The sequence below is a fragment of the Gekko japonicus genome, unplaced genomic scaffold, assembly GCF_001447785.1.
Source record: "Gekko japonicus isolate JY-2015 unplaced genomic scaffold, Gekko_japonicus_V1.1 scaffold4163, whole genome shotgun sequence".
Lineage (NCBI taxonomy): Eukaryota > Metazoa > Chordata > Lepidosauria > Squamata > Gekkonidae > Gekko > Gekko japonicus.
This window is the reverse complement of record NW_015171625.1, coordinates 26,199-43,765: the sequence shown is the minus strand read 5'-3', so window position 1 is coordinate 43,765 and position 17,567 is coordinate 26,199. Positions and strand designations below refer to the sequence as shown.

General features: G+C 45.5%; 2 protein-coding genes across 2 annotated transcripts in view; both read right to left on the bottom strand.

The window, feature by feature from the left end:
* Positions 1-1,570: 1,570 nt before the first annotated feature.
* On the bottom strand, positions 1,571-12,273 carry MURC (muscle-related coiled-coil protein). Its single transcript, XM_015419955.1, has 2 exons — positions 11,705-12,273; positions 1,571-2,976 (listed from the first exon to the last, which is right to left on the bottom strand). The coding sequence occupies exons 1-2, from the start codon at positions 12,113-12,115 to the stop codon at positions 2,329-2,331; spliced, it is 1,059 nt and encodes a 352-aa protein (XP_015275441.1). The 5' UTR covers positions 12,116-12,273; the 3' UTR covers positions 1,571-2,328.
* Positions 12,274-12,783: 510 nt separating this feature from the next.
* LOC107117787 (tomoregulin-1-like) overlaps positions 12,784-17,567 on the bottom strand; it is a gene marked incomplete at its 5' end in the record, with an annotated part of 22,367 nt that continues 17,583 nt past the window's right edge. The window contains 2 exons of the mRNA XM_015419953.1: positions 12,784-13,923; positions 17,531-17,566. Coding sequence (XP_015275439.1) covers positions 13,839-13,923; positions 17,531-17,566 — 121 coding nt within the window. The remainder of the gene's footprint in view (positions 13,924-17,530; position 17,567) is intronic.

The following is a 17,567-nucleotide window of genomic DNA, read 5'->3' as shown; positions in this document are numbered from 1 at the left end:
AAAAAATGCATTTTCTGCCTTCAGCTAACCTTCTTTCAACATCCCTAACGGACCCACAGACAGCACACTCATCTCCATAAATGCCTTCTCCTCCCAACCTCTTTGCAGGAGATTAATAAGAAAGCAACCAAATAGTTATCCAGAGTCTTCAAAGTAGATAAGTTAAGCCTGTTGATAAGACAAAACCTGTTGATCAATTCATTTTCTCTCCCCCCGCCCTGCCCCCCACCTTGTCTAATGAGTAATTTAATGTGATTTACTCTGCTTGGTTGTCACTGTGCATAAAATAAAGCAGAAGAAAGACCACTGAGGGAATTAATGTCATTAAAAATATGGGCAGGAGGGATTTCGCCTCCCTTTGTTGTTGAAATGTAATACCTGGCATGATAAATGGCATTTATGCATATACATCTGAGCAGATCAGTTCTGTATTTCTATTATTGGTGCAACATTAAGTGATGTGGGGGGGGGGGGTTTCCATTGCCTGAAAATGAAAACAGTATATACATCTATGTATCTAATTCTCAACAGTCCCCTCTGCCTGCAGATACTTATTTCCACAGAGGGCACACTTCCCGCCCAACAGGTTTTCCTACAGACTCAGGGGACTATGTAAATCTGCAAAAAAATCCAAAAAGTTTAAACTTGGGGAGGGGTGAATCCCCCCCAATACCTTTTGAAATGGCTGCCACAGGGATCTACTCCAGGCCCCACCGCATTAACAGTGAGATATAGAGTGGTGGATTGCCAGAGAGAGATGATGAGTGGGGGAAGAGGGGAAGAAGCAAAAGCAGAACTGGAGCTGGGTTTAGGGAGGATTCCTCCTGCAGTTGTTGTTGTTGTTCAGTTGCACAGTCGAGTCCGACTCTTCGCGATCCCATGGACCAGATCACGCCAGGCCTTCCTGTCTTCTGCCATCCTCTGAAGTTTGCTCAATTTCATGTTCGTTGCATCTATGACACTGTCTAACCATCTCATCCTTTGACATCCCCATCTTCTTTGACTTTCAATCTTTCCCCGCATCAGGGTCTTCTCCAGTGAGTGCTCCTTTCTCATTTGGTGGCCAAAGTACTTGAGCTTCAGTTTCATTATCTGGCCTTCCAGGGAACAGTCAGGGTTGATTTCTTTTAGGATTGACTGATTTGATCTCCTTGCAGTCCAAGGGACTCTCAAGAGTCTTCTCCAGCACCATAGTTCAAAAGAATCTATTCTTCGGCGCTCGGCCTTCCTTATAGTCCAACTCTCGCAGCCATACATGACTACTGGGAATACCATTGCTTTGACCATGCGGACTTTTGTTGGCAGGGTGATGTCTCTACTTTTAATCATGCTGTTTAGGTTCGCCATCGCTTTCCTTCCAAGGAGGACCTGCAGTGTCCAGTAAGGCAATCTTATGAAATATCACCTCACATAAACAAAGTGATTGTAATTTCCAGGCAAACTCCTCTTTGGAGCCAAATTCAGTCGGCTGGCTGACTATGCACAAGGGAACCGAGCAAGGCTAGAGGGCTCTCTTTCCAGTGTTCAATACAGAAAAACAAAAAGGGGGAAACAAGGGGGAAAAGGGGAAAGTGGGCTCCAACTGTCACTCCCTCCCTTCACAGAAGGCTGTCACAGAGCTGCCTCCTCCCTTAAGAGGGCACCGCTCAGAACAACTGAAAGAATCTCTGCCTTTTTTGTCAGAAACAACAATCCCTCATCAGTACCATACAGAATAATACAAGGCCAAAAGTACCTCACAAAAGAGGACACCCTGCCAAAATGAGAAAATCCACGAGCTAACCAACCGGTTACTGCAAGAAAGCCATTTAAAGAGTAACCAACTATACTATGAAAAAGACATTAATAATACATGACATTTTGTTGCAGGTCCCCACTTGTATAGATATAGTCTCCTCAAATAACAGGACAGTAAGCAACAGACATTCCTTTAAACCAGTGGTTTCCAAATCTATGTTTCTAGGCACCAGAGGTGTTTATCAGAGGTTCCTCAGTAAGAAGACTAATAATGGCAAACTGCCTAAAGGGCAGCAGAGCCACCATTTTCAACCTTCCATGTAAAACACAGGTCCAGGGGAATGCTGGGTAAATTTCTATGTACCCTTCATCAACATGACGTGACAGACACAAAAGGCCAGCAGGCAACCCCCCACACACACACCATTAGCAGACTGTGTGTCAAAATCATACAAAGGCTTGCAGGGAAATCAGCGTGGGAGGAATGACCTCAGGGAACACTGGAAACCACAGTCTAAATCTATCCAATTTATAGGGATTGCTCTTCCCCCACCACCATGGCACCAACACGGTAGGACAGACATTGCCCGCTTAAGCAGATGGCTTTAAATCCAGTAGAAGGGCATCCTCGTCTTCTTTGATTTCTGGTCGGAGCACAATTTTTTCTGGAGTAATTGCTCTCTTCTCTGCCTGCAAAGGGCCTTTGGAGTTCCCGCCCCGGTCTTTCTTCACTTTGGTTATCACTTCAGTGTAGGAAATTTCCTCTGTGACAGGTTCAGCCTCTGCACTGTCCACGGCTGTATCAGTGCTGGCGTCCCGGACTCTTCCTTGATCTTCAGTTGTCGTTGGCTCCTTGGTTTTCTTATTTTTCTTGAATGTCTCCTTGGTTGGGGCCGCCTTGGATATAGTTTTCTTGAACCTGATCCCAGATTGTCTGAGCCTCTCTCCTGACTGCCTGACTCGCTCTCTCCTCTCTGGCGTCACTATTCTTGTTCGAAGTCTGTCCACCTTCTTGCCAAAATTTTGCCTTGTCTTCTGAATGTTCTCTCTGGAAAACGCCTTTTTTATGTTGTTGATGCGTCTCATGCCAGATTTCTTAAACCGTGATGCTTTGCTTTCTTCTATGTAATACTCTTCGTCAGAGGAGAGGTCATCCGCTAGACAGAAGGCGTCCTGTAGAGTTTCCCCTTGTGTCCTGTCTTTGATAACCGATAAAGACGATGGACATGGAACGTCCTCCTGCAGATGAAAGCACAGTGTGTCAGTCTCATAGCACATAACTCCCCTCCAAAAAAAAAAGCATATTGTGTATAAAGGGGAAGGAGGCAAAGGATAAAGGGTGCCTCCTCAGCAACTGTATCACCACCAGAGAGGTGAGGCTACCATTCCCCCCTGTATGCTTCCCCCCCACTTACAGTTTTTCCAATTTCAAACCCCTATGGAGCCATTATTTTTCCCTCTGGAGAAAAACGTAGGCTGACGGGGTATGGAAAACAGATACAGGGATGGGACCTCAACAGCCCAAGTTAACCTGACACACAGTTTTTCCAATTTCAAACCCCTATGGACGGGGTATGGAAAACAGATACAGGGAGGTCCCAGCCCAAGTTAACCCGACAGCATCAGAACTCAGAAGCTAAGCAGGTTAGTACTTGGAGGGGAGACCACCACAAAAGTCTAGGGTAACGCTGTGAAGACCGGCAATAGCAAACCACCTCTGAAGACCTCTTACCTCGAGAACCCTACGGGCTCACTATAAGTCACCTGTGGCCAGTGTTCCCTCTCAGCTGAGTTAGTGTGAGCCAGCTCACAGTTTTTGAGCCTCCGGCTCACACGTTTTTGTCTTAGCTCAGGAAGGATGGCTCCAGAGCAAACTGATTTATGCAGCAGCCAAATCGCTCGCTCACAACTTTAATGCCAATAGCTCACAAAGTGGAATTTTTGCTCACAAAACTCCACAGCTTAGAGGGAACATTGGCTGTGACTTGCTAGCCAAAAAAAAAGTGGGGAGGAGAAAGGAGAAATCCAACTTAATTCAGCTAACCTCCTAGAAACCTGCAAGAACTCTTGTTTGCAGATTCCCTGCATAACGTCTGCTTCAGCCCTAATACTTTAAATCAGTTCAGGGAGGGTGCAGGATCCATACCCAAGAAGGAACAGAAAGTGCTGGGAATGGGGAGTCTGTAGCTTCAAAGAAAATGATTTGCCAATGAGCCACCTACATTGGCTGTTGCTGTTTTTAGTTACACTAGAAATCAGAAAACAAGCCAAAGAAACAGAACAGAAAGACTCAATCCACTTGATAACCAATGTTTACTTCACCTACCATTCAATACAGGCAAGAAATGGTGTTTGGATCAGCACCAACTATTGGATGCTGCTTCCCAGGCAAGAAACCAGCAAAGCCAAGCCTTGGAAGGACAGAGGTTGCCAACATACGTGGTCATCTGGCAATTCCCTTTGATAAAGTCCACACTCTGTGGGAACCATTTTGCACATGCATGGGTACACACACTGCATCTGTGTGTACATGGATACTTCTGTGTCTTTCAGGAACCACCTATGTGATCCAGCATTCTCAAATAAGCGCAAACCCTCCCCCCTACATTGTAGCCATTGTAAACAGACCACTAACTCCATTATCCCAATCTTATATGCAACCTGATTCAACAAAGTTAAGCAGTTTAACTGTTGAAATAATTTGGTTTGGATGAGAGTAACCGTACACAGGATTGCATTTTGTCCATGTAGTACTTTAAAGTGTCTTACCTATTTCATTAGAAGTTACTTCCAAATATCACTATAAGTAAAATGGCTATATACCTGATAGATGTTGATAGCAGCACAAGCAAGCCGCCGTCAGATAGATTGAGGGGCTTTATGTATTTGGGGGACTTCCCAAGTATGCAGAAAAATATGAAACGTAAATTATTCAGAAGAAAAAAAACCTCAGTCTGATGAGGCCTCAATATACTTCCGAAGGGAGGGAATGTTGAGAACAGCTGCACACTTGTTCACACCCCTGTGGGAATCCTGGAGGAGAAGATTATCTCTTAGGCAGTTTCAGGAACCCTCACCTTGTGTATATTTAGGACTATAAGGTTCACTGTCAAATTTTTAACTTTATACCAAATTCCTAAATAACCACTTGCCTATGATTAATTGTAGTTGTCTGCAGGGAAGCCTGCATGTATGTATGTGGCCTTGGCCACACGGGCAGGAAAATGCAGGGGGGGGAGGCGGGGCGCCCCGGAGCAAACTAACACGCGACTGCATGATCAGGCGTCGGGTTGAGGTCCCGTTGAGCTCCCGTGGTTAAGGGGGAGGTACCGATCACACGACATGGCAAAGAAGCGGAGCGGCAAACGGGGTTGTGGATTTTTTAAAACTGAAATGTGCGCATGCTCCGTTGGTTCCTTGTGCGCATCCATGGAGACTTGGGGGGGGAACCTTTTTGCGAGGGGACATGGGCGGGCGCCGGAACTACCACCGGAAACGCGATCAGACGCCCGCCCTTGCCCCGCGGTTTCCGGAAACTAGTACCTCCGAGGTACTAGTTTTTTACCCCGCATCTTCGTCGGGAAGCCTCGGGTGCGCCACGGGAGCTCTACACTTCCCAGATGTGGCGGTGAGATCGCGCCCGGAAAATCCGCCTATCTTCCGTCTCTCTAGCGTGTCTGTTCCGTGTGACCGGGGCCTGTATTTATTTATTTATTAAATTTGATTTACTAGGCAGCCCTTCCCTACAAGTAGGACTCAGGGCGGCTTACGGCAAATTAATATACAATCTCAGATTAAAAGTTAAAGCAAGCCAATAAATACCACTGAAAGAACTGAACGTTGATTCCCCCCAATGCCATCAGTACGCTATTTATTTATGTAAAATATTCCTGTGCTGCCTTTCCACCAAATAGGGTCCCCAGGGTGATAAACAGTAAAACAATATTTCAAATAAAGTATATATAAAAATATATGGCTGCCCTCATAGCCCAGAGGAGCCCGATCTCATCAGAGGCTGCCGGGTCTGTGTGGGATGGGAAGCCCAACCCCCAAGGGAGGTGGGGGCTGCTCTGCGGAGGAAGGCCTCTGCTTGTCTCTCTGGCCTTGAAAACCCCACCAGGGAGAACTTTATGCGGCCACCGCAACTTGGCAGCACAGCTTACCTTCAGAGAGAGAGAGAGAGAGAGACAGAGACAGAGACTTAGGGGCAGGTAGGCTAGTCATTTTGTTGGCGCACTACCAACTTGTTACGATGTCCAAGGCTGCTTAATGGGACAGTATCTGAATCAAGTACACTGAATATATCCATGTTTCAGTCCAGTGGCACCTTTACGACCAACAACGTTAATTCTGCAGGTAAGCTTTTGTGTGCTTCCAGACAAAAGCTTATACCATACCACAAATTAAAGTTTGTTGGTCTTAAAGGTACCACTGTAATCAGTATCTAGGACATGCTTTTTGATAGCAGAAAATGCTTTGGATTTGCCCATATCAGGAATATGATTAACCAACATTCCAACGAACATCAATTTCTCGTCCAGAGCTTTCACCCAAATCACTTTGTGGATATCCCGTTTCAGAGCGGCTTACAAGCCATCTTCAGCACACAACAATTTTGGCCTCAGTTTGAAGGCAGAGAGCCATGCTCTCACTTCCAAATTCTGCTCGCAATACAACATTTGATATGCAACGGGAGACATCCGGTGTTTTTCTTAAAAACTGGGCCAGAGGTTGGTCAGTATTATCAGAGATCGCTTCGATCCGAATAACTGAGCCACAAGGATCCGAAGGTCAGTCTGGCAATAGCAAAGTTTGTTCCAGTCCTTCCAGCCCTCGCATCCAAACAGTGAGGAAGGAGACTCTTCTGCTGCTGGAGATTTGTCAATCAACGAGCTTCCGAAGGAGTAAAGGACAGGGGCCGCCGGACGCAAACTCTGTTCTATTGCTTCAGACCAACACGGCTGCTCAAACGGATATCTCTGAAGCGGTATCCGCAGCGGAGTGTGGTGAATGGCAAGCTTTTCAAACTGGCACGTGGGTTGATCCCAGTTTCAGTCCCGTGTTTGTTTGGTTTTAAATTGCTCCCTTTGTGCTGATGCCGAAGTCTACCCGGGCCTTCAGAACAAAGCAGGACATTTGGCAGTTAGCAAATGCACATTCTGGGGTCTGGGGTCCTGCAGCTGGCACAAAAACCATACAGATGGATGAACGGAGGTGTAGGCTCAGCTAGGAGGGAAGCAGATCAACCTGAATAGTCTGTGTGGAGGACGAGGAAGGTTTCATTCACAAAATTCTCTGTATAACAATTTATGAGGCTAAAGAAGTCAGGGCACAGTCTACATTTTTGTATTTAGCAACCAATGCAAATTTAGTTTCTGAGCATAGTTTGCTTTCTTCCAATGATCGAACAAAGGTTTTGTCAACAGTACAATGAACAGCTAGTCTGGATACTGCTCAGGCATAGACCTTGCTTTGGCATGTCTGTCTGTGTGTGTGTGTCCGTGGGCAAGCACTCTCTCAGCCCAGAGACGAGGCCAACCCCAGCTTTCTGACCAGAGCATCTATATGAAGAAACATGCTTCTAAACAAAACAGGAAAAAGACAGAACAAACCATGATTTGGGATGTGAAAGGTCAAAGATGGTCTAGATGATCGAAAGAGGTAGCGCTGAAACCAATGGGAGTAAAGACTTAATTTTGGCAGTATTGTGACTATACTGAAACTCTAACCATAGGTGGCAGTAGAAAAGTTTGCTGATCTTAGCCAAACTGCAGTAGCCAAATTGCTGACTCACAACTTTAATGCCAGTAGCTCACAAAGTAGAATTTTTGCTCACAAGACTCCACAGCTTAGAGGGAACATTGATCAACACCGCTTTTAACTTAAGGAACACTACATTGGGAACATTTGGCTATACAATCTCATATAGTTGTCCACAGAGAAGTACTACTGGACATGTGATTGCACTGGAGGTTTCATTGGTATTTTTGCCCAGTGGTTAAACTTTGAAACAATTGTTTTCTGGTCTTTATTCCATATTCTGTATATGTATGATTGTATATATTTTTACATATTAGCCAACATGTTCTATTTGTATTAGACCTCTGAGGAAGGCCTGTGAAGGCCGAAACGCGTTAGGTCTATTTTATCAGCCTTTGTATTTTTATATTTGTATATGAGGTATGAATGGGCCCTTATTTGTTATTTTAATTTGTGTTCAATAAATACATGTATATTTTTGTATGTTTCATAATTAGATTTTTTAGAGTTGGCCCTCTTCTATTCTTGACTAACCTTTTTAGGTTCTGAATTCTAGGTTTTAGGTTCAGGTTTTTTCCCTTTTCCCTTTTTTTGTCCAAGTTGATGGAGAAACCTGGCGGTTGGGTGTCTGTTTTCCCAGCAGCGGCCAACCTTTTTTGGCCAGCCTGGTATCAGGTCAAATCCAAATATGACCCTCGGCTGCCCCTTCCCCCTTTGCCCCTCCCTTTCGAACCTCCTGCCCAGCAGCCACACCCAGAGGCCCCCCCTGGAGCCCCAACGTCTGGGCAGCGAGGATCCATCTGCCCCCTGCGAGTGGGGAAATGAGACACACCTCGGGAGGCAGTGAACCTGCTAGCTGTAAGCAACAGGTATTTTAATTTATTTTGCCTAATGCCCTATAAATATATTTTCAGTTACCTCCAATTGTTCTGGGTATGTGACCTGAGGAGAATCTGCAGGAAACAGCAACGCTTCACATTCATCAGTCATCTTAAAACTGTTACAGGTGGGCCTGTACTGCTCCCGGCCCCCACGGATTAGGGCTAGAAGCAAAACAGACTATCAAAGGAAGTTTCTGCCGTCATAAAAAGGTAAAGGTTCCCTTGCTCGAAAGCCAGTCGAGTCCGACTCTAGGGTTGCGCGGTGCTCATCTCCGTTTCAAAGCCGAAGAGCCAGCGCTGTCCGGAGACGTTTCCATGGTCATGTGGCTGGCATGACTAAACACCAAGGCGCACAGAACGCTGTTCCCTTCCCACCAAAGCGGGACCTATTTATCTACTCCAGCTGTAATTCCTTTGCAACCTGACTCTGAATACATTTGCTTGCGAGTCTCCTTGATTTTGATGGAACCATAGACAAGATCTAGCCCAAATTAAGCACTTTTACAGGGTTGTCCTAAGCAGAGTTCACCGTACTCAATGATGCCCTCGCTGACTTCAGGGGGCTGAGAAGGGTGTGACTTCTGAAGGCTGCACTGTTAGAAGCCCAATGAGTGGGATCCTGTGGCTCTATTCTGCCAGCAGAGACGGCTTCCTGCATGGGAAGGAGACTTTCCCTGATGCAAGACACTCCCAAGCCCTTTCCACAGAAAGAAAGCACCTCAACGACTGGAATGGATCCAGTGGCTCCAACCTAATGCTTCCACACACGTTTAGCGCTGCTATGCTAACTCTGTGCTGAGAAATTCCTGGCAACCTAGGGGCGGGGCCTGGGGAGGGGAGGGGCCGCAGCAGGGCACAATGCCCGGAGAGAGAGCGCCCACCCTCCAGAGCAGCCTTTTTCCTCAGGGGAACTGATCTCTCTCCCTGCTAGAGACTGGATGTCATCCCAGGAGATCTCCCGGCCCCACCTGGAGCCCGGCAGCTCTCCACGTGCTGGATCATGGCCTTCATTTCCAAGCAAGGCTGTAATGTCTTGGAAGGAATTCCAACAAGTGTTGTTCTACTTCAGTTTAAGCTTCAGGGAGGGTCCAGATGAAAGTGAGATGACTGATGAATGTGAAGCGTGGCTATTCACAGTCTAAAATTTCAATCCTATGTACTCTTACTTGGGAGTAAGCCCAACCAAACTCAGGGGGACTAACATCTGAGTAAACCCACCTAGAATTTGTCTGCACACCTAATGCTGCTCATTATGACAACATTTAATCCACTTATTTCAATGGCTTTGTTATTGATTTTCAGAAGATTGGTAACTATTCCTAATTATGGTTTTCAGGTGAACAAAACGGCACATTTAATCAACCTGACACAGTGTATGCTAAAATGTACCATTTTAGAAGAAATGTGCAATTGCCTCTTAAAAGCCCAATGAGTGGGATCCTGTGGCTCTATTCTGCCAGCAGAGACGGCTTCCTGCATGGGAAGGAGACTTTCCCTGATGCCAGACACTCCCAAGCCCTTTCCACAGAAAGAAAGCACCTCAACGACTGGAATGGATCCAGTGGCTCCAACCTAATGCTTCCACACACGTTTAGCGCTGCTAACTCTGTGCTGAGAAATTCCTGGCAACCTGGGGGCGGGGCCTGGGTAGGGGAGGGGCCGCAGCAGGGCACAATGCCCAGAGAGAGAGCGCCCACCCTCCAGAGCAGCCTTTTTCCTCAGGGGAACTGATCTCTCTCTCTGCTAGAGACTGGATGTCATCCCAGGAGATCTCCTGGCCCCACCTGGAGTCCGGCAGCCCTACATGTGCTGGATCAGGGCCTTCATTTCCAAGCAAAGCTGTAATGTCTTGGAAGGAATTCCAACAAGTGTTGTTCTACTTCAGTTTAAGCTTCAGGGAGGGTCCAGATGAAAGTGAGATGACTGATGAATGTGAAGCGTGGCTATTCACAGTCTAAAATTTCAATCCTATGTACTCTTACTTGGGAGTAAGCCCAACCAAACTCAGGGGGACTAACATCTGAGTAAACCCACCTAGAATTTGTCTGCACACCTAATGCTGCTCATTATGACAACATTTAATCCACTTATTTCAATGGCTTTGTTATTGATTTTCAGAAGATTGGTAACTATTCCTAATTATGGTTTTCAGGTGAACAAAACGGCACATTTAATCAACCTGACACAGTGTATGCTAAAATGTACCATTTTAGAAGAAATGTGCAATTGCCTCTTAAGAATTTTACAATGGTACCACTAATCTTCTTTCCCCCCAGAATTTGTCCATTTTAACCCACATATTTCTACAAAGAAGTTTTGATGTAATAACTGAACATCTCCCCAGACAAAGTAAGCACAGATTTCAGTGGAGGAGACTGAAATGCATGCTTCACTCTACTGCTGGAAAAGAATTTTAAAATTCTTTGCCTGGATTGGGCCTACTGCTATTCATTAATTCTACAGCACCTTTTCAATGAATGTCCAGAGCTTTGCAGTTCTCATCTGGAATCTATTCCTTAGCAAAGCATGAAGCAAGGTACAGACATCTCCCACAGTTTAAAACCACATTCAAGTATCTTTGGTCACATGAACATCTTTGAAATGTCTAAAAAATAAATGAAATTGTCCCTACATCAAGGCATTTTTCACAACGCAGAACAAGAACTAGGTGCATTTCCTAAGGACTCTGATTTCTTTCCACTGCAGGGAATCAATCTTGCAAAACCTTGCTTGGATAATTCCAAGCAAGATGCACTGTACCAAAAGAATCCTGAAAACAATATACATAATAAGATAAAGGGGAACGTCTACAAGTACATACTGCAGGGCAGGGAGGTGAAACACATGCTGCAACGTACAACCGCAGCTGATACTTAGGAAATAACATACAAACAAGCTTTATTTTTTTAAAAATGCCATCCAGGGAAGCGCCACTTTGTGCAAAGGAATGCAGAGATTTAACTCTCTAGTTAAACTGGTCAAAAAATAACCAGGGTGACAGTCAAGCATGGAAGACTCTGTCACGACGCCCTCAGCTCGCCTTTCGGAGAGGCAGCAGACGGGCCTTGGCTGATCTCACATTGGCTGCCTCAGAAGCCACCGGACACTAATAATAGACCGAGCAGCTCACCACCAGGAGATTCATACCGTAACACATTCACAGACAGAAATCAATTTTTTAACAGAAAAAAAACACAACACACCCTGATATGGGCACGCTCTCTCGCTCTCTCTCTCTCTCTCACACACACACACACAACTGGGGGCTGGTCCATCTGCACCGGACGCAGCAAAAGGTACAGCTGTTATCAACGAAGCCCGTTTACCTGGTAAATGACAACGCGGAACTTGTTTTTCCGCAGCATCTCCTCTTGCTTGGCTTCAACTTTCTGCACATCGGAGCCCTGCTTTTCGACACGCGCCCGCACTTCTTTGACGCGAGCACTAACTTTGCGAGTCTTCTGCAGCAGCTTGTTTATGGTGTAGACGGTACCGCCGTGAGCCTGAGCGAGCTTCAGCAGGTCGATCTGGATGGTCTTGATGGCCTCCTCCATTTCCCGGTGTCTCTCTTCGATGCGCCTTTGGCTGGCCTGCACGCTGTCCACAATGGTGGCCACTTTGTCCAGGACCCGGACAATGGTAAACGCCGCGTCTTGCTCCTCCTCATCGTCCGTGATGTTGGACAGGCGGTTCTGGTGGATTTTGTCCATCTCCACGGTAGCTTCACGGTGATCCATGCTGCCCAACTTCAGCTGGTACACAGGAGCTGAAATACAAGCTCTCCTCGCGACAGCCGTTCGAGCCTCAGCAGGGCGATTCTGGCACCAGGGCAAGAAGTTTGCTCGACAGCTGGCTTTAGGGGAATGTTCAAAGGCAGGGTCTGAAACTCCACCCAAGCGACTTGTCCAACATTTATAACTACAAAACACCCATGTGTTGATTGTTCAAGCCCTTTTTGCAATATGAAGCCTCTAAAATTAGGAAGCAATGCCGGGAAGGGAACATACGGACAACGAATAGTGTTCATGTACCGATTAATTCACTCAAGTTAATCCAAGAATAGCTAAGCACCTTACTAATAAATCCAGAGAACTGGCACTGTTAAGATCCACTGTTGCTTTTCTGTTTTAATTAAGCCCTTTTCTTGAGTAGCAGCCTGGGTGGAGTTCAGTGTTTTCCAATAGACTTTTGGTTATTTGAAAACTAACAAACAGAACAATAATTCTGCCACGAAGGCTTCTCTTTCCAGTAATGAATAAACACACTCAGAACAGATGGAATATCGTTGGAAAACACTGTATTCACATGCCTTTCTGATTCAAATATTGAAAGCCTTTTTATTGAACAGGTTATTCAATCCTACATGCAGAATTGGAAAGCCTAAAACTACAGGCTGAATGGCTGGAACACACCCTAGTTACATTTTAGCTCTGTATCATCCAAACAACTACTAACATTCTATTAATATAATACCTACAACTAGAAGACTCGTATTTGGATGAGACGCAGTCCTAGCTCTTGAAAATAGTCTAGACAAGAGCGCAAATCTTCAATGCCATTTAATCATTTTTCTTTTTTTTGTTTTGTTTTGTTTTGCATTTTAATCACAAAGACTATACAATTTGTATTTGCTGATGTGAAAACAGGTACCTCTTTAGAAAACTGTAGTAAGTATGAAAGCAGTTTAAACAGAGATCAATGCAGGCTGGACCCCAGTGACATCAGTCTGATTTTTCAACAGAACATGTTCTTAAAAAACAACGCACAAGTCTAACCAAGACCTGTTTCTGTAGCACAAATGGCCTCTGCTTTACTGGGCTATTTTTTTCCAATTACGAAACGTATATTATCATCAATTTTCTTTACAATTTAAAAATAAAGTGTCAAATATTTATGAAGACAGTGGTAATCTGACCCAGTCCGTACATGTTATAAATATGTTACAACTACATACAAGTACACATCTTCACAATTCATGCAACTGGCAGCATCTAAAAAAATCATTTACTAACTTCCAAAAACATTTAAATATCTACGTCATTTAAGCACAGTGTCTTCTAGTTCCTTGTAAGAAAAGTAGGCTGTAAACATTTTGACCCCTTCGGTCGGGCCCAGTTCTCTAGGAAACGTGACCCCCCCCCCCCCCACTCGTTTCTTCCACAAACCACTGATGGAACGTCTCTGTTCTTCCAAAAACGGTTACATTCCATGAGTAAACCACAAGTCTGTTATAACCATGTGATACGAGTATCAGAAAATCAAATTACTGTATTCTCCAAATTGTAAAATGAGAAATTACTTGAGCTGTCCACAGTTTCAGTTGCTTCCGGAATAAAACAAAAGCACAGCCACACCCCAAAAAAGTCCAAAAATAAGGCCTCTGAAATAAATATTTCCATTCTTTTAAAAAAAGATAATTAAAATGTACATCACATGGTCAATATGGGTATAAAAATTATGCTAAACCATTCTGGATGATGTATCTGAAGTGAAGTGGCCTAAATTTTGCTTCTGCCGCCGTCCCCTGTTGTTTTTGGGGCATTTCCTGTTGTTGGGAGCAAAAAGAAAGAGTCATTTCTTAAGCAACTGTATTTTTTAAAAAAGACAATTAATTACACACAAATAAAAGAGGGAGGGAGAGACACATCTGAAAACCGGAAAAGAAAAGGTACACAGTACCAGAGGTCACAAAAAGGCACAACGCCATTTGTATTTGTAACAGTTGCTACAGAAATTCCATTGACTTTTTTGGACCGTTTCATTGTTTCTGCTGTCTAAGGGGCTTATATTGTTTATGCATTGACCAGTTGGAACTGGGGGTGTGCAAAAAAAAACCCGGGGGGGTCCCCCGATTCAGGTCTACTGGACCTGAAAAATATCGGTATTCCCAAATATTCCTGAATACCAGTATCTGTTTTGTATTGAGATTCAGGTAAATATTTGGGAAAGCTTGAATTTATTTGGCTCCATTATATCCTATGGAGAAGGGATTGAAAATTAAATGCTTGCTGAGTTCCTTGTAAGAAAAGTAGGCTGTAAACATTTTGACCCCTTCGGTCGGGCCCTTCGGTTTGCTGAGTCGCACCGCAGCAGCGAGTGAACTCAGCAAGCATTTAAAGTTTAAATTGCCCAAGTGAACTCAGAAGGGATTTAAAACGACCACATATTAAATGGCTTCTAGCTGTGCCCAAATAAAAACAGAATAATATTGGCTTTTATGCAGGTGCGGCTATTTCGGTAGCCAAATACAGATCTCTAAATAAATACCGTACCTGAAAAGTACTGATAAGGTATTTTCCGGGTATTTATTTGGCTCGTTATATACTCACCACACACCCCTAACTGGAATTGCTTCACTGTTTTGGATTTGGGATTTTTCACGGAAGTTATCTTTTATTTACAAACGGACTGGATTTTCTGTAGTAACTGTGACCAATATAAAGGGGTTTTTTGCCTTCTTGTAACCTCTCGTACTGTACGTTTCTTCCTCTTTACACACAAAACAACCAGACTGTGGCAGGGCTACAGCCCTCGTCGTTGAGACCCGCTGCAGAAGCCAGGCGTGTTGGCCCTTGGTGGTCTGCTGCAACTATGCCTCTCTGTTTATCACACTCCTGTAGTGACTGGTGATGGAACAACAGAAGAGCACGACATGGATATATCTTCAACCATGCTGGTTTATGTAGGACTTTTCTAGCCCTGGTTTCAAGAAGAGTGATCCAAGGGAGTTTGCAACCACAAGCCCAGACGGATCCCAACAACCCACTCTGCAAACAGCCGTCCTTTCCTTGGCCAGGGGGGAGCCTGTCCCAAGGTGCAAAAGAGCGAGCAGCTCCCCTCGCTGGAGGAAAGCACTGCCTGGAGAGCAGTGCTTTTTTTGTAGAAAAAGCCCAGCAGGAACTCATTAGCATATTGGGCCACACCCAACAACAGGACCTCATTAGCATATTAGGCCACACCCCTGACAGCACAGCTCATTTGCATATTAGGCCACACCCCCATGTTACCAGAACTGTGGTCATCCAACCACACCCACGTTTTGCTTCTTATTCTCTTTACCTTGTTGTCAAAATCCAGGGCTTTTTTGGGGGGGAGCAGGAACTCCTTTGCATGTTACCCCTAATTGTAGCCAATCATAATGAGTCTCTGCTGTTGGGTGTGGCCTATTATGTTAATGAGTTCCTGCTGGGCGTGGCCAACTTGGGAGCCAGCTGGAACTGCGTTCCTGTGCGTTCCTGCCCAAAAATAGCCTTGCTGGAGAGTGTACCTAACAATGTTTTGCTTCTTTGAATTTTTCATGTTGGTATTTTTTAAAATGTCTTATTTGACTTTACTGGCTTAGAGAGTAATCCTAAACAGGCCCACTTACAATCCTACTCAGGTTTCTTCAATCAGGCATCCCCACAAGCAAAGTGTCTGCAGGATGGCACCATTTCTAGGGTGGATCCAGCCATCCCTCCAAACAGCCTCCCTCCAACTTCTTCTATGGAAGAGGAAGCCTTTGTACACTGGTGGGAGGCTTCACACTTGAGACAATTTGAAAGGTGGGGTATAAATCCTCTAATAAATAAATACATAAATAAATGGGTTCTAGATTAAATCAAGCCCTAACAGCTCAGATGACTAAAGCGAAACTATGGTACTTTGGTCACCTCATGCGAAGACCAGGCTCACTGGAAAAGAAGGCGACCATGCTAGGAAAAGCAGAGGGCGGCAGGGAAAGGGGAAGACCCGACACGAAATGGATGGACCCAAGGAACAAAAGCAGGCCCTTCCGTTTGCAAGGCCTGAGCCAGGCTGTCCATGATAGGATGTTTCGGAGGTCATTCATTTGTAGGGTTGTCAGAAGTCAGAAGTGACTGGACAGCACGTCACATACACAAGCGAATAGCCTTTGCTCAGTGGAGTGTGGTGAGACGGGGGCATGGTCCATCCCGCTGCTTTTTCTGTGCTTAAACGGACTAGTAAAAAACCCCAGCAATGTGTGCAAAGCCTCACAACGATCGCCACCAGTTAGCTGAAGCACGGCACATGCAGATTTATTTATTAATTGTTCCGCTTGTACCCCGTCCTCCCCGCAAAGCAGGCTTGGGGCGGCTTACATTCATTCATGGGGTACTGAGCTGCCCCCAACTGCTTACAACCCCCAGGTGTTGAGAACGGTGGTGGTGGTGGTGCTGGTGGTGGTGGGCAGGGCCCTCAAAATGCAGCCGACCGAAGGGGACCCCGTAGGGTTTCCAAGGCAAGAGACGTGCAGCAGCGGTAGCGTCCCGGCCCTTCCTTGGTGGTCTCCCACCCAAGTACTCACCAGAGTCGACCCTGCTTCGCTCCTGAGATCTGATGAGGTCAGACTAGCCCGGGCCGCCCCGGTCAAGGCACCCTCTGCCTTCGGGAAGTCAAGTCCCAACGTGAACAGCTGTGGGAACTGGAAGCGGCCCTCCCCGCTGTGTCTTCACCACACAGCCACTGCGGATCGATTACACTCCACCAGTGTTCCCTCTAAGCTGAGTTAGTGTGGGCTAGCTCACAGATTTTTTAGCCTCCGGCTCACACATTTTTGGCTTAGCTCAGGAAGGATGGGGCTCCAGAGCAAACTAATTTATGCAGCAGCCAAATCACCTGCTCACAACTTCAATGCCAGTAGTTCACAAAGTAGAATTTTTGCTCACAATACTCCACAGCTTAGAGGGAGCATTGCAGTCCACATGTTTTAACCACGATTGGCAGCTGGCTCACTTAGCCAGCGATCCCCTCCCTCTCCCTTGCTAACCTCATATGGCCGTCTCGTCACACGGTGCCAGACGAAGGGTCCAGAAGGAGGGCAGAGCCTCCACTGCTAGAAACCAGCAGCCAAATTCTGGCAAATGGAGGCTGCACTCCTGCATAGGTTTACTTCAGAATCAATTCTTGTTGATAATCTCCCTCAAGGCGGTCCACACTGCTGGCTTTAGGGATCCTCTCGGTTCTAATGTAGGAGCTTCCAAACACAAACACATCCTGAACCTTTAAATCCCTTAACTGTACTCTGAAGCCCACACTGGAAACTATAGGAAACTGGGCTGTGAAGAGGCAAGGTACCAAGGTTTCAATAGCAATATAAAGTGGAAACAAGGACAAAGTCATTCTCCAGCATGGTTTTCCTAGCAACTTACCGGGTTATGCACATTACAATGGCAACAATAATGGCAA